Below are 13,060 nucleotides of genomic sequence, written 5' to 3'. Positions count from 1 at the left end.
GAAATTCTGTGAAAAGAGCGATTGGTATCTCTCATTTGCGTCGTGCTTCTCTCTGTACATTTTAATTTCTATCATTCTTACTAATATTTCAATTTTGATTCGTTTCCTTTTTTTTTTGACCGAAAAAATATGTAATTAATTTCGAACGTGTTTCCTTGCCATTAATTTTGTTCCAAGAAAAAGTGATCTCGAACTAGCGTAAATGATTTAGGTAGTAAAGCGAGTTTTCCTCTGTTGAATCTTGTTGTCGGTTTTTCTGTTGCATCTTCCCTTGAATTTATTGGTTTTACGTGGTACCCTTGTGAAACAGTTTGCGGTGTTTTCGTTACTGTGTATTATGGTTCCTTGGCACTTTCATCACTGTCAAAGAACGTCTTCTTTTTGTCTTACTATATACTACCGAATCTCCGGGTTTCTCCTTTTTGTCGTTGATGCAGATTCTTTTTCTCCGAATTTTACTTTCCGAAAGTATGCGCAACGAAAAAATGAATCAAAGATCGATGAACGAGGGAAAAGTGTAAAACTTGTGCGCGGCAGATATGGACAACGAACTTCAATTTTTGCGGTTGCTTTCGTGTTCGTTCATAAAGAGATATTCCGAAAAGGGGGTGGGGGCGATGGCTTTCGTCGTCGGCGAGATATTTTTTTATGCGCGACAACGAAATTCTGTGAAAAGAGCGATTGGTATCTCTCATTTGCGTCGTGCTTCTCTCTGTACATTTTAATTTCTATCATTCTTACTAATATTTCAATTTTGATTCGTTTCCTTTTTTTTTTGACCGAAAAAATATGTAATTAATTTCGAACGTGTTTCCTTGCCATTAATTTTGTTCCAAGAAAAAGTGATCTCGAACTAGCGTAAATGATTTAGGTAGTAAAGCGAGTTTTCCTCTGTTGAATCTTGTTGTCGGTTTTTCTGTTGCATCTTCCCTTGAATTTATTGGTTTTACGTGGTACCCTTGTGAAACAGTTTGCGGTGTTTTCGTTACTGTGTATTATGGTTCCTTGGCACTTTCATCACTTTTCTCTGCATTATCCTTCTTCATTTTCTTCTTCTTCTTTTTTTTATAAAATGTTATTTCACTTTTGTCTCTTTAAATATTTACGCATGATAAATAAACGCGGAAGCGAAGGCCTGCTGGCGGGGAAAGGCTTCCGTGGTAGCGACAACGACGAAAATCGCGTCACATAAAACTGTGAGCGCGATCGCCTTTGTCGCCGGCCAACGAAGGTGACGTTTCCTCGCCGAGCGGACCTGAGGCCACCGTTCATCTCCGAATATATTAAATATATTATACAATTTATCCGACTAAAATCTCTTTTATTCATCCCCCGGCGGGCGACAGACGCGCACAGCGCAAAAAGCTGCGCGCCGTGCCCTCTTTAAATCTCTCATTACATTTTTTTATTTTACCTCCTCTTCTTCTATCTCCTTACTTCCACCTCATTCTCCTTTTTTTTTTACTCTTTAAGTTACCCTTTTGTACGAAAAACACTTCGCCTCGCTTCTTCTCCTCTAATACCATCTTCCTCTTATATCTCTATTTAAAAATGTCTTCGCCCTCCCTCTTCACGCCTCGCATCGTTTTATTATTATTCATATCATTAAAATTCATTAAGTTATTAAAAACATCTAACAAAAAAATTGAAAAAGAAAGATTCACTTAGATCTCCCCAACAATGTATCAAAAATAAACTTATCACTCTTAGATTCATTTTCTCTTTTCTCACGTCATTCTCTTCATTCGTTTCTAATCTCTACCCGTCTTCGTTTCCTCTTTTCCTTCGTATGCTTCCATGTTCGGTCGATTTTCCTTCATCCATTACGCTTCCCATTTTCCAATCTCTTTTCTCTAGTCGTTCTGGTATTCCTCCTTGAGACGCAACGAAAAGGGGAAAAAAGGCGAGAGAGCGGAATACACGCAGCCTCGCCACGCTTCCGCCCATCCGCCGTTCCCCTGCCTACACGTATTTTTCCATCGCCCGATTTTTCACTGTACTCAACGATGATACTCGCGCGCACACTCAACAGAAGTCCCGTTTCCTTTTTCGCGTTTTCTCCCCCCCCCCCCGCTCTCTTTCTCGCGATAAACGAAAATCCTACTACGCGACGTACGTTCTCCCTCCTGCTGAACACGTACACGTTTTTCCGTAGAACTGGATTCCCTTCTACCCACTTTTAAACTCGTGTATTTTTGTACTAAACGCATACCAAATGCCGTGAGGTGAACCGACGGTCGACGACCCGATCTCCCGATCAACTCCGTGAACCGGAAGGGATCGTCGTCGTGGTCGTCGCACGCGAACCCTGGACAACGGGGGTTCAACGTACTCAGTTGAGCGTCGATAACGTGCCACGAGATTTTGAGAAAAAGTAATTAACCGATGAAAAAACCTTGGATCAGTGGACAAATTTCCGGCCTTTACCATTGACCGTGTCAGGGTTCACAGATGGATGAAACACGGGAACACCGAAGATATCCTACGCTTGACGCGTTCATGGACGTTAATTACTTGGAATCAAACAGGAGAGATTCAACGATCTTCGCGAGCTCCGTTCGTGGCACATAATCGCGCGGTTTCGTCAGTCCGTTACTTTATCACTCCTTCTTGGTCATGTTTTATCAATTACCGAGACGGGGTCAGCCCGTTCGGTTAAGATTTCTTCCACTTCGAGTCTTGTTTAAGTCTAAGTGAATTTTCACTTCCTCGCTCATAGTCCTAGACCACCAGTCTTCTCCCGAATTCTCTATCTGAAATCTCTTACACGATCTATCTTTATGTTTCGACTGGAAATGCTCTCTGCTCGAACTACGAAAAAGGTAATAACGACACGTTAGATATATAAAAAATTTGGATTTCCATCTGACACGTTGATATTATCTTTTTTGCGGTTCGAGTGAGAAGCGTTTTCACTCGGAACAGAAAGATCGATCGCGTTAGATATTACAGATAGAAAAGTCGAGGTCGAAACTTTCTTGTAGCATCGAAAAGGTCAATTCCCCCCGTGCGAAGAAAATCGATAGAATCATCGTGATCGATAGTACGCGCCGGGCCGGAGACGCGATACCGCTGCGAGTTTCTACGAACGAATTCGTAACGCGTTTCAATATAATATCCACTATCCTAACTGTATTACGACTATATATACCCTATATATTAAAACAAGAAAAATATAGAGAAAAAAAATTACAGAATTTACAACGATCGTCGGAAGATGTAGTTTTCATAAAATCCGCGCGCGCGTTCGATTGTCGTTTTGATAATAGTAACTCGCAGGACGATATTCACGCTCGTACCAACGAGGCGAAGAACGATACGAAAAATTAATAATTAACGATGCCCATTTTCTCGTCGACGTACGCATCGCTCTTCGACCTTTAGCACTTTTCACCTTTCTCCTCCTCTTGCCTAGCGTTTCTTTTCGTTTCTCTCGATTATCCTAAATATCTACCTTTTCTGGCGCCTTCCTTGCCGTATATACCTAACCAGTAATTAATTACTTATCAATTAATAGTATTATTCAACACACGCACACTCACACACTATTACATCCACGACAAAGTAAAAATCCTTGTAAAAGTTTTGTTTTTGTTTTTCTCATCTTTTTGCTCTTCTCACGTCCCTTTTAAACTTCTTCATCTTGTAAATTCTTCTGTCCCCTCAACTTCGCTTTCTCATGCGTAGCGATGTCGCTTTTTCATTCTCTCTATCTCTTTTTGGAACATCCTTCTCGCAACACGAAACAGCGTCCGTTTCATGTGCAACATCAAACGGTTTTCATCTTTTGTATTTTGACTCTCGCTCCCTAGGAACGTCTCTTGATTTATTATACGTATTTCCTCATTCCGATCACTTTTCACGAAAAGCGACTCGATGACAAAGGATGTCGCTCTCCGTGGTTTCGTCTTTCCATTCTGTCGTTGCCGACGTCAATAACCACTCGTCGATTCCCCGTAGACGCGACTCGTGTCTCTCTCTTCTCCGTTATATTCGCGACCAGCCCCCCTCTCGCTCTTCTTCTTAGCTCTTTGCAAGGAACTTGAGGCGAGTAGAGCGCCCGGCACACATCTTCCTCAATGTGTGTCACGCGTTTTCACTTCACTAAATACGAAAAAACTCATAATCGCTTCTTTGGTATTGCAGGCGCGAGAGGGGCGTGAGCCATGAAGAAACTTGGTTGCGGCTTACGTTCTATACGTGTCGCGTATCGTTCTTACATCTCATTTTTCTTTTCAATAATTAAGTCTTGTTAATTAATCGGCTCTCTGCGTTGTGGTATAAAAAAAATGTACCTAGAGTAGTTTCTCTTTTTTTAAAAAAAAAGATAAACCGCCTTCCTGTATAGAGTACTTAGTAGAAATAAGTAGTAGTTAATAGCAGTAGTAATAGTAGCATAGTAGTAGTTGTAGTAGTAACATGTATAACGTAATTGTGTAATCGTTACTTAATGCTCTCTGTATATTATTATAACTTTAATATTAGGTAGACTTCTTTTTTTTAGATTAGTTGGTTTTTATCCTTTCTCTCGTTTCACTTTTCATTATCATTATTTAAATCTTTAACCGTAATGAATGAGGTAATAAGGTTGTGTATGCTTATTTTTTTTTTCTTATCATCATATATCCTATTTCATCGACGAGGTGGTTTTCCGTTAACGCTGCGCGAAATCAATTCGTTCGAGTGTCACCCGTCGCTTTAACTTCTGCATTATACGCGAACCCGCAACATGTAAACATCTGTAGCGACAGGCGCGGAAGAAGTGAGAAAACGATCTTTGTACGTATATCTCTTCGATGCGGAAGAGTCGATTATATAATGTTACCCGTTTCGAGCGAGCAGGAATCGAACAATTTAGTCTCACTTCGACGCGCGTGAAGCACTAGCTGACGTGCACTACCCCGTTTGATTGAACGCGGTATACCGCATCACTTTTACCTCAGACGTTATCCGAAGCCGTTTCGCTCGTTGTCAAATGAAATACGACGCAAGCCGGGCGTCACGATCGATGGTAACAATTTAACAATGATATATAATTTATCGGCCATTCCGCTACAAAAAACACGTCTAAAAGAAAAAGAAAACAAAACCACGTACTATATTTCTCTACGTTCTCCAAAAATTGCAACAAAATAGGACGAATACATTGGCATACACGAATCGAAGCGAAAAAGTAAAAGAAACACCATCGATCGTGTCCGACTTGGAACGAATTCGAATGATTTTGAATGGATGTTAAATACTATTACGCGTGTAGCATTTTGATACGGATAACTTCTTTCGTGATGTGTTCTCTCGTATCGTACACATCAGGATACATAATCCGCGAGAAGGAAGTTGCACGTAGCCTCTTTACGAGAGAATGTCAAAGCGACGAGGCCACCCCGGCGATTAAAACGGATTTTCACGTGAGGCGTTGGTCGGCGTCAGGTAAGTTTTCAGTGACGTTACTGATTTTGAGGCTGCTGCTGCTGCTGCTGCTGTTGCTGCTGCTGCTGCTGGCTGGATGGCGAGGTGCTCGATTGTTGCTGAGCCGAGTGTTGTTGCTGTTGCGTTGGTGCTACGCCGCCCGGTTGAGACGTAGCACTGCCGTCTCTTCGCGAACGGGAACCAGCGTCTTGGCTGCTACCACGACCAGCGCGTGAGCCAGCAACACCTGCACCAGGTGCACCAGACGACTGTAGAACCATAGCGCGAATTCTTCTCTGTGCCGACTGCGAACGAGACACAAGACAAGCAAGAATTAAAATTGATGTACATTATTTGTCGGGTTGATCACCCGCCGGTGACATTAAGCTGTGGTACTTAATGGGAACAATGAGATACCTGAACAGAGAAGAAGGGACCAATTATTTGGACGGTGGCCTCCTCGTCGGCGGAAGGGGACGTAGATTGCTGCTCCGATAGCTTTATGATACTTCCGGTAACACGTTGCAATTCTCTAACATTCTGTCCACCTTTTCCAATGATCCGGCCAACTTGAGTACTCGGTACGAGAATCTCGATTGTCAATCGTACGTCCTCGGTGCCGGCCACAAATCCTTCCTCGCGCATCTTCTCAAAAATTAAGTATTGAGCCTAGAAAAGAAGTCAGTCTTATGTAAAATTTGACAGAGCATGCTTATATCTACTTTATCATTCATAAAAAAATAAGTGTCGAAGGTTGTAACGGGACCAACTAGACACGCATTTATGGAGCATGTCATTGGTACGGGTATACCCTTCATTTTACTGTTCCTACTCCTTCAAGATCAATGCTTCGGAGACAACATCATCCCAAACGGAGCAGGCTATATCTCTTTGTGCATATTAAAGGATAAAAACGAGTAATAAGAACTTATGCAAAGTATCGAGATTTGAACACGGAACCTCGAAGGTTTGTATACTGATACTTAAGTCACTTAGCCAGGAGGTGGCTATCACTTGTGAATGATAGTTTCTTACATACATCTTCGTAAACTGATCGTGAGTCGTAAAGTAATCATAAAAAGGAATCAAAAGATAAACTATCTGCAATAGTATTTACCTTCCACTGAGACTCTGGCGATCCAACAATAGTCACTTTTCTTTCATTTTGTTGCTCCACGGGTTTGTCCTGTTCGATCGGCGCGATTTTCACGCTGGCGCCAGAGAATCTGATGATATTTCTGATATGCGAACCCTTGCTTCCGATAATGGCACCTACGCTAGTGTTCGGAATGTAAAGGAAGGCAGTCTCTTGGGTGTCGCCGATCGGAATACCCTGTTGAGTCGGCAGACTGGCTTGGTAGGGATATGGAGCTGGGCCCGAGCCATATAGACCGGGACCACGCGAGCTGTATCCCATACCAGCAGTAGACATCATGGCCATTGGGTGCAAACCAGGGAACATCATGCTTTGAGGCTGTAATTTCATTCCAAATTAATAAAATATGATTACACGCGTTAAGAGTAGAAGGTATAGTTTGAATGAAGAAGACTGTTAATACTTACAGCCATCGCTTGCAAGTCATTCTCGTAACTTTGGCGTAGTTTATTAGAGATCATAGATTCAGCTTTGCTCATGTTATCGATGGTGCCTTTGACTGTGATAATGCGTTCGAGATTGAAATTGTTAATGTCATTGATACTGCTCACGGTGATCTTCGTATCTGTGTCCTGCATAATTTTCTTAATCGTAGTGCCACCCTTTCCGATTATCCGTCCGATCAAATTATTGTGCGCAAGGATCCTCAGTGAGATTTCGCTGTTGACACACGGAACGACAAATTAAATTAACGCCGATCGATTGAAAAGAAAGTATTGCGTTTCCTTTTGAAAATATTCGTCGTACACGCATACGCATGGTAGTGCGTTAAATCGAGGTCTCTCTCATCCTTACCCTTTACTCAAGCCGTAAGCCTCCTGCTGCGTGACCTCCATGATTTTCTTACAGGCGTTCGTACAGTTCTCGGGATTGCCATAGATCGTGATGGCTTTTTCCGCGGCGCCAAGACTGTCTTTTCGGTGGACGTCCACCCTCGCGCGAGTCATCTGGGTGATCTGACGTATGGTCGATCCCTGACGACCGATTATAGCACCGACCATGTCCGAATGCACGAGAATACGGAGCGGGAAGTCGGCCTGTCGTCCGGATCCCGAAACCCCGGAATAAGCGACGCCGCTGCGCTGGCTGCGGCCTCTTCGTCGGCTCTCCGCCGTAGACATTTCCACTTTTAGAGGACTACCCTCGTACTCGTGTCCATTAAATTGGTTCACAGCCCTGTAAATGACAACGTGATTCTCAGATACCGGGATAAATTTGGGCATAGCATTCCATAAACGCTTATTGTCTATTAAATTGACCATCAATAGCGAAGAAACTTCAACTTACTGTTGCGCTTGCTCCTGCGCTTCATAGCTAACAAGGACGGTTTGTGTGTTGGGGTCGCGCGAGGACAATTTCTCCACTGACTGGACTTGGCCGCAGTTCGCGAACAGCGCTTCGAGGTCCTCTAATCTGGCTTGAGCTGGGAAATTACTAACGACAACCTTAGATCCGGCACCACTGTAATAAAAATCAGAGTTCTAAATTAGTAAGCGTCGGGCAGACATGGATTTAAAGGAAAAATAGATTGCACCAAATCGACAAATACTAGATAATATGAAACAATTGTTTCCGTCCTCGCAGAAATTATAATATTATGTGACAACAATTTCATGGGATAAAAATACTGGGAATTACGCGGTGTGTATTGCAAGATGTGGGTCAAGAACATCTTTGCATATCGGTTTCGAATTGTCAAAGAGATAGGTATCTGGTAGACAAAAAACAATTTGTCGAGGATAAACTACGCGTATAATGACTCATACGTTGACAAGTACTCTACAAGTGTGTTTACTGATTCTCAATTTGCGACCTCGCCAACATAAAAAATAGTGTTAAAAATTGCATTTCAATGTGCGATGTGTTTCACCTCATCTAGAAATCAGTTTGCGTAATTGTGAAATAGGATTGTAACTCGAGCATTACGAAATAGATCGTGAATCACTGTAAGAATTCCCAGGAACTCCATTAATCTCAGTGATTCAATCTGAGATCAAATGCACCCGATTTATATCTACATTTCGAGATTCCAATTAATTGATGGAAATGTTCTTCGAGAACTCAGTTGTTTAATTGGAGACAATGGAGTGATATCTTCGAACATTTCAAATTGCGAGTCTATCAAACGCACATATCCATTCTCGCTGTTTTCGTAGTAAACATCCCACATGTGCGGATACCCCTGTTGACATCTCCTCTTTCTTTCTTCCGTTTCACATCTCGCCGTCGAATTTATTTCTCTCCCTCTGTAGGGGACAAACCCGACATGAAAGGCATCGCGAATCAAAAACAAACTCCAGTGTACCCCATTCGAAATGCCAAATGCGCGTCTTCGAACCGTTTCTTTCTTTAAACAAGATCCCTCACAAAACGGAGCGTAATCATGCGCATGTAATAAACGTAGACATTCAGCATCGTATCTTTTGATGAATTATTATTAACGAGTGACTAACGCTTGTAAACTGCGTGTAAAAACATTTTAAATGAATCACCCTAACATAATTTACATTTACAAAACCTGGTAGATTCGTTCTTACGGATATTAGCCGATTCTCTTTTAAAGAGATTCGTGCAGTGCCTCGATCGAACATCGGAAGGGTGATCTTATGCAGTCGAAAACCGCGAAATCGGAATCGAGCCACGGCCCTGTACGACGCAACATGAATGAATCAAATGGCAAGTAAGAAGAGGACGCGGTACGTAAAGAAGAAAAAGGAGGGTGGAACGGCTGAGACTCTCACTTTCGTACGTATCGATTTTTCAGCTCACCGACCCACTCAGCGTCGGGGCTTTCGACTAACCTTGAAGAAAACGTACCGACCGACCTAGCTCGTGCTCGGCCAATTATTACAGTCCGATGAAGATAGGGATAATCGCAGTCGAGGGCGCAAATTATAAAATAACAATCGCAGCGTTCCTTGCAATTCATTTTCCAGCCAATTTACCACCCGGAAGCTCTGTTTCGTTTGACGCGCTATTATACCGTAAAGTTCCACAACTTTTCCGGTGCTGATGAAATATTAACGATAAATGAAAAATGGTTAATGATAAATTGGATGATCGGATGAAGAATCTTCATGGACGATCGCGTATAGCAGCCGTATAAGAGACGAAAGAGCGACAGAAGAGAGTAACGGAACTTATTTCACTTCCCAAAAAAACTTGATCAAACGATTACCGTGGGTCGGAGACAGGTAGAGCGCCATAGCTTGTCTCTTTCTCAATTACGTATCGAGACCCAAGACTCGACGAAGCAAAATCTTCGACACGTGCTCACGCCTACAGAGAGAAAGCACGACACGTTCGACCGGGGAAAGTCGATGTTATACCTGTTCGTACGTACGAGAGTCGTACGCGTGTATCGGTACGGGTTACGGGGTTCCAGTGAGAACCGCGCAAAAGCGGGGGTGGAGAACGGATAGCTGGAGCGAGTTCGGCGGCCCGGGGCCTGGCAGCGAGGGTTAGCGTGGAGGAAAGCCTTTGTTTCGTGTGCTTTTGGGGATTTTCGGCGGCACCCGGCGGTAGTGTGAGGTGTATGCGGTAGTGCGCGAGGGAAACGTTGATATCGCCGGTTTCGTCTAGCTCGCGGTTCGTCTCCTCCGCCGGCACAAATCCCCCACTACTTTACGACGAGCAACCGAGCTAGAGTAGCCCACCGGCGCACACCGCACCGCCGCCACCACCTCCGCCCTCAACCCTTTTTACGCCTCTTTCCCTCGCTACCCTTCCTGACCACCGGCCTCTGCCCCGTCTCTCCCGCTGGTACCTCCTCCGTCCTGCACACCCGCCGACGCATCACCCTCGTCGCTCGGATCTTGCACGCACGTGTAACTCGCGATTTCGTCCGTTCACCTTTAACGAAAGGCGGTATTTTCGTACGCGCCCGGTGGCGCGACGGAGACAGGAAGAGACACGCGGAAAGAGCGGAAGAGCAGACAGAGACGGAGCGGCGGGCCGGGGTAGGAAAAGATGGAGAAGGAGAGAGACGGAGAACGGGAGGAGAGCCTTTTCTGAGCCCGAGGCACATACCGACAGGGATGGACGCGCGACGACCGCAGACCACGGGTCACCCCCGTGGAAGAGCTTTTGATCTCGCCTAAGACACCTTTTTTCGGACTCTCTTTTTCTTTTCTGCCCAGCTCTTCCTTTTTTTTATGTTTAACAAGCCGGTAGACTCGGACGGTCGCTCTTCCAGAAGAAGCCAATGGCCGAAAGCGGGACGAGGGGACAAGGGGTCGGAGGAGCGGCAGAGAAGGGGTAGTTGACGAAAAGTTCGAGGGTCGTAATGCGGTGCAGTTAATTGTGAAGGGAATTGGGACTCGTTACGCGTCGGTAGTCGCGTAAAAATGGAACATATTTACGCGGGGGTAATTAGCGTGCACGCGGGCGCGTGTGCCGGTTTCTTTTTTTTTTTTTGGAGATGCGCCGGGAACTGCACAGTGTAATCATCCCTCGCGATGATCCAATTACTACTCTTCATGGGCTTCCCCTGATCGTATCCGTGATTCGCGATGCCCGATTTAATTATCACCTATGCGCTTGTTAATTGTTAATAATCGTCTTTTCAAGTTCTATTCGTTTTCAACGTTCTAAATTATGAGACGTATAAATTTAATAGAACGAAATACGCGTCGCTTAAGTTCGATCGATATACTCGACTGCTGAATTAAAATAAAAAATGACGTTCTCTAAGGAGTGGTGCTCGGCAGACTGTACACAGCCCTGGTCGGAGGAGCGTCGACGTCGTTGACTGAGCCGTCGGGGCGCACGGCGCCAAAATCGATTTTGAAAAGGGAAAGTGGCATGTACGTGCCAGCAACGTGGCTTTACACACAGAGTATGCGCGCGATTCGCGACAAAAACGTGTAGGAGGTAAAACTGCAGCCGCGTCGAATAAAGGTTGCAGAGGCACGCCACATATGCTGCTGCATACAGTGAAACTCCGTGCACACGCGCGTTTAAAGAGTACGCGGTATGCAACGCGACTCACCTCGCGCGTACATGGATAAACGCTGGCCAACGTTCACGCACACACGAGATCTGGTTGATGCCTCTTTTTTTCTGGCCACGAGTACCTCTTTCCCATTCACGTGTGAGCGTTAGAAGGGAACTCCGCGCGTCTCGGCTCGGTATTACGTGCGTGTACCTGTGCAAGGGTGCGTGGCACGTGTACCAGCTTCTCTGTTACGCGTGCGTGTGCATGCCGCGACGCACGTGTATACGGTTTGCTCGGTCCCTGAATGGCGCCAGATGATGACGATTTCGGCGATTTTTCGCGGTGTTTAAGTCGGAACCAACGTATTCGTCTCGCCGAATTACGCGTCCTGTCCTTCCGATTTCCACTCCAACCGGATTTAGCAATATAGAATTTCCGATACATGAAATAATTTTCGTATTTTTGTAACGAATCGTGAATTAGGATAATCAGATAAACCCGAGGGAAACACGTGACCTGCGAAATTGGTTTATTTATTAGAATGCTATCTCGATTTGAAATTGATCGCATCTAATTATGCGGAGATAAACGGTCAACGGTAAAACGAGATAAAACAATTCTCGATACTCCCGGGAGTTCTCGAATATCAGAATACAAAGTGAACGAATGCATACGATAGATCGTAGTCCGAGTATTGAAAAGCGATATGCGAACGATGCATTTCGTTGTCCACGACGAAGATAAGATGCTCGGCAGAAGCTTGTTAATATTGACACACCGCGAGCGTGAACCGTGAGCGGTCTCTCTCGTTTGTGTGCCGCGAACGTCGTCTAGTTTCTACAAGCATGTCCGAGCGAAAAAATGCTTATCACATAAAAAATAAGTTCAGAAGGAGAGAAATTTATAAACAGAATATTGTTATTAAATAACACCCGTGTTCGCTAAATTTAAATTAAGGTATCTACAGAAGTAGTTCATGGAGACAGGATTAGATTTATCTCTTTAAATACATAAGCATTCACCATTTTAATACTATCTAGGCCGCGTGGGGATCTATACTTATCGGGGAAGTAATATTATCAACGATTCGTGATATCACCACGATCTACAATATAGTTGATCGAAACGAATTCGAACACACTTAAACTGTTCATATTAGTATGACAGTATGATAAATGTTGGAAGGAATGGGTACATACCCGCTATGTATCATTACGTTGATCTCATTACTGAAATAGAATTTTTACACGGAGCGTTTAAGGATGTATTGGCTCTACAGTCAATCCCAAAAGTTTATGCACTTTAAAAACGCACTTTTTTAAAAAGAGATCAGACGTCGGAAGAACATTGCTAATAATAAACAACAAAAAAAAATTTTCGATTTTTCCGAGATTTTTCCAAGGGATACCCCTTCAATTTTTTCCAAATTTTCGTTTTTGGCCAATAACTCCCAAACCGTTGGACCTACGGCAAAATTGCATAGGACCTTTCTTGTAGAGGACGACGAGATCTACAATTTCCATGTAAAAATTTTTCGCTAGCGTCAATAGTTAACGAGT

The 13,060-nt window shown here is 43.9% G+C and overlaps 1 protein-coding gene across 1 annotated transcript in view; it reads right to left on the bottom strand.

Annotated features, from left to right (window-relative positions):
- Nucleotides 1-371: 371 nt before the first annotated feature.
- Imp (IGF-II mRNA-binding protein) overlaps nucleotides 372-13,060 on the bottom strand; it is a 40,357-nt gene continuing 27,668 nt past the window's right edge. The window contains exons 2-7 of the mRNA XM_026816822.1: nucleotides 7,853-8,026; nucleotides 7,361-7,741; nucleotides 6,973-7,225; nucleotides 6,527-6,883; nucleotides 5,827-6,078; nucleotides 372-5,714 (exon numbers count right to left, since the gene is read on the bottom strand). Coding sequence (XP_026672623.1) covers nucleotides 5,448-5,714; nucleotides 5,827-6,078; nucleotides 6,527-6,883; nucleotides 6,973-7,225; nucleotides 7,361-7,741; nucleotides 7,853-8,026 — 1,684 coding nt within the window. The 3' untranslated portion in view covers nucleotides 372-5,447. The remainder of the gene's footprint in view (nucleotides 5,715-5,826; nucleotides 6,079-6,526; nucleotides 6,884-6,972; nucleotides 7,226-7,360; nucleotides 7,742-7,852; nucleotides 8,027-13,060) is intronic.

This window comes from Ceratina calcarata, unplaced genomic scaffold, assembly GCF_001652005.2.
Source record: "Ceratina calcarata isolate Rehan_Ccalc_2016 unplaced genomic scaffold, ASM165200v1 scaffold551.2, whole genome shotgun sequence".
Lineage (NCBI taxonomy): Eukaryota > Metazoa > Arthropoda > Insecta > Hymenoptera > Apidae > Ceratina > Ceratina calcarata.
Note: the sequence above shows the minus strand (reverse complement) of the source record. Positions and strands in the feature narration are given on the sequence as shown.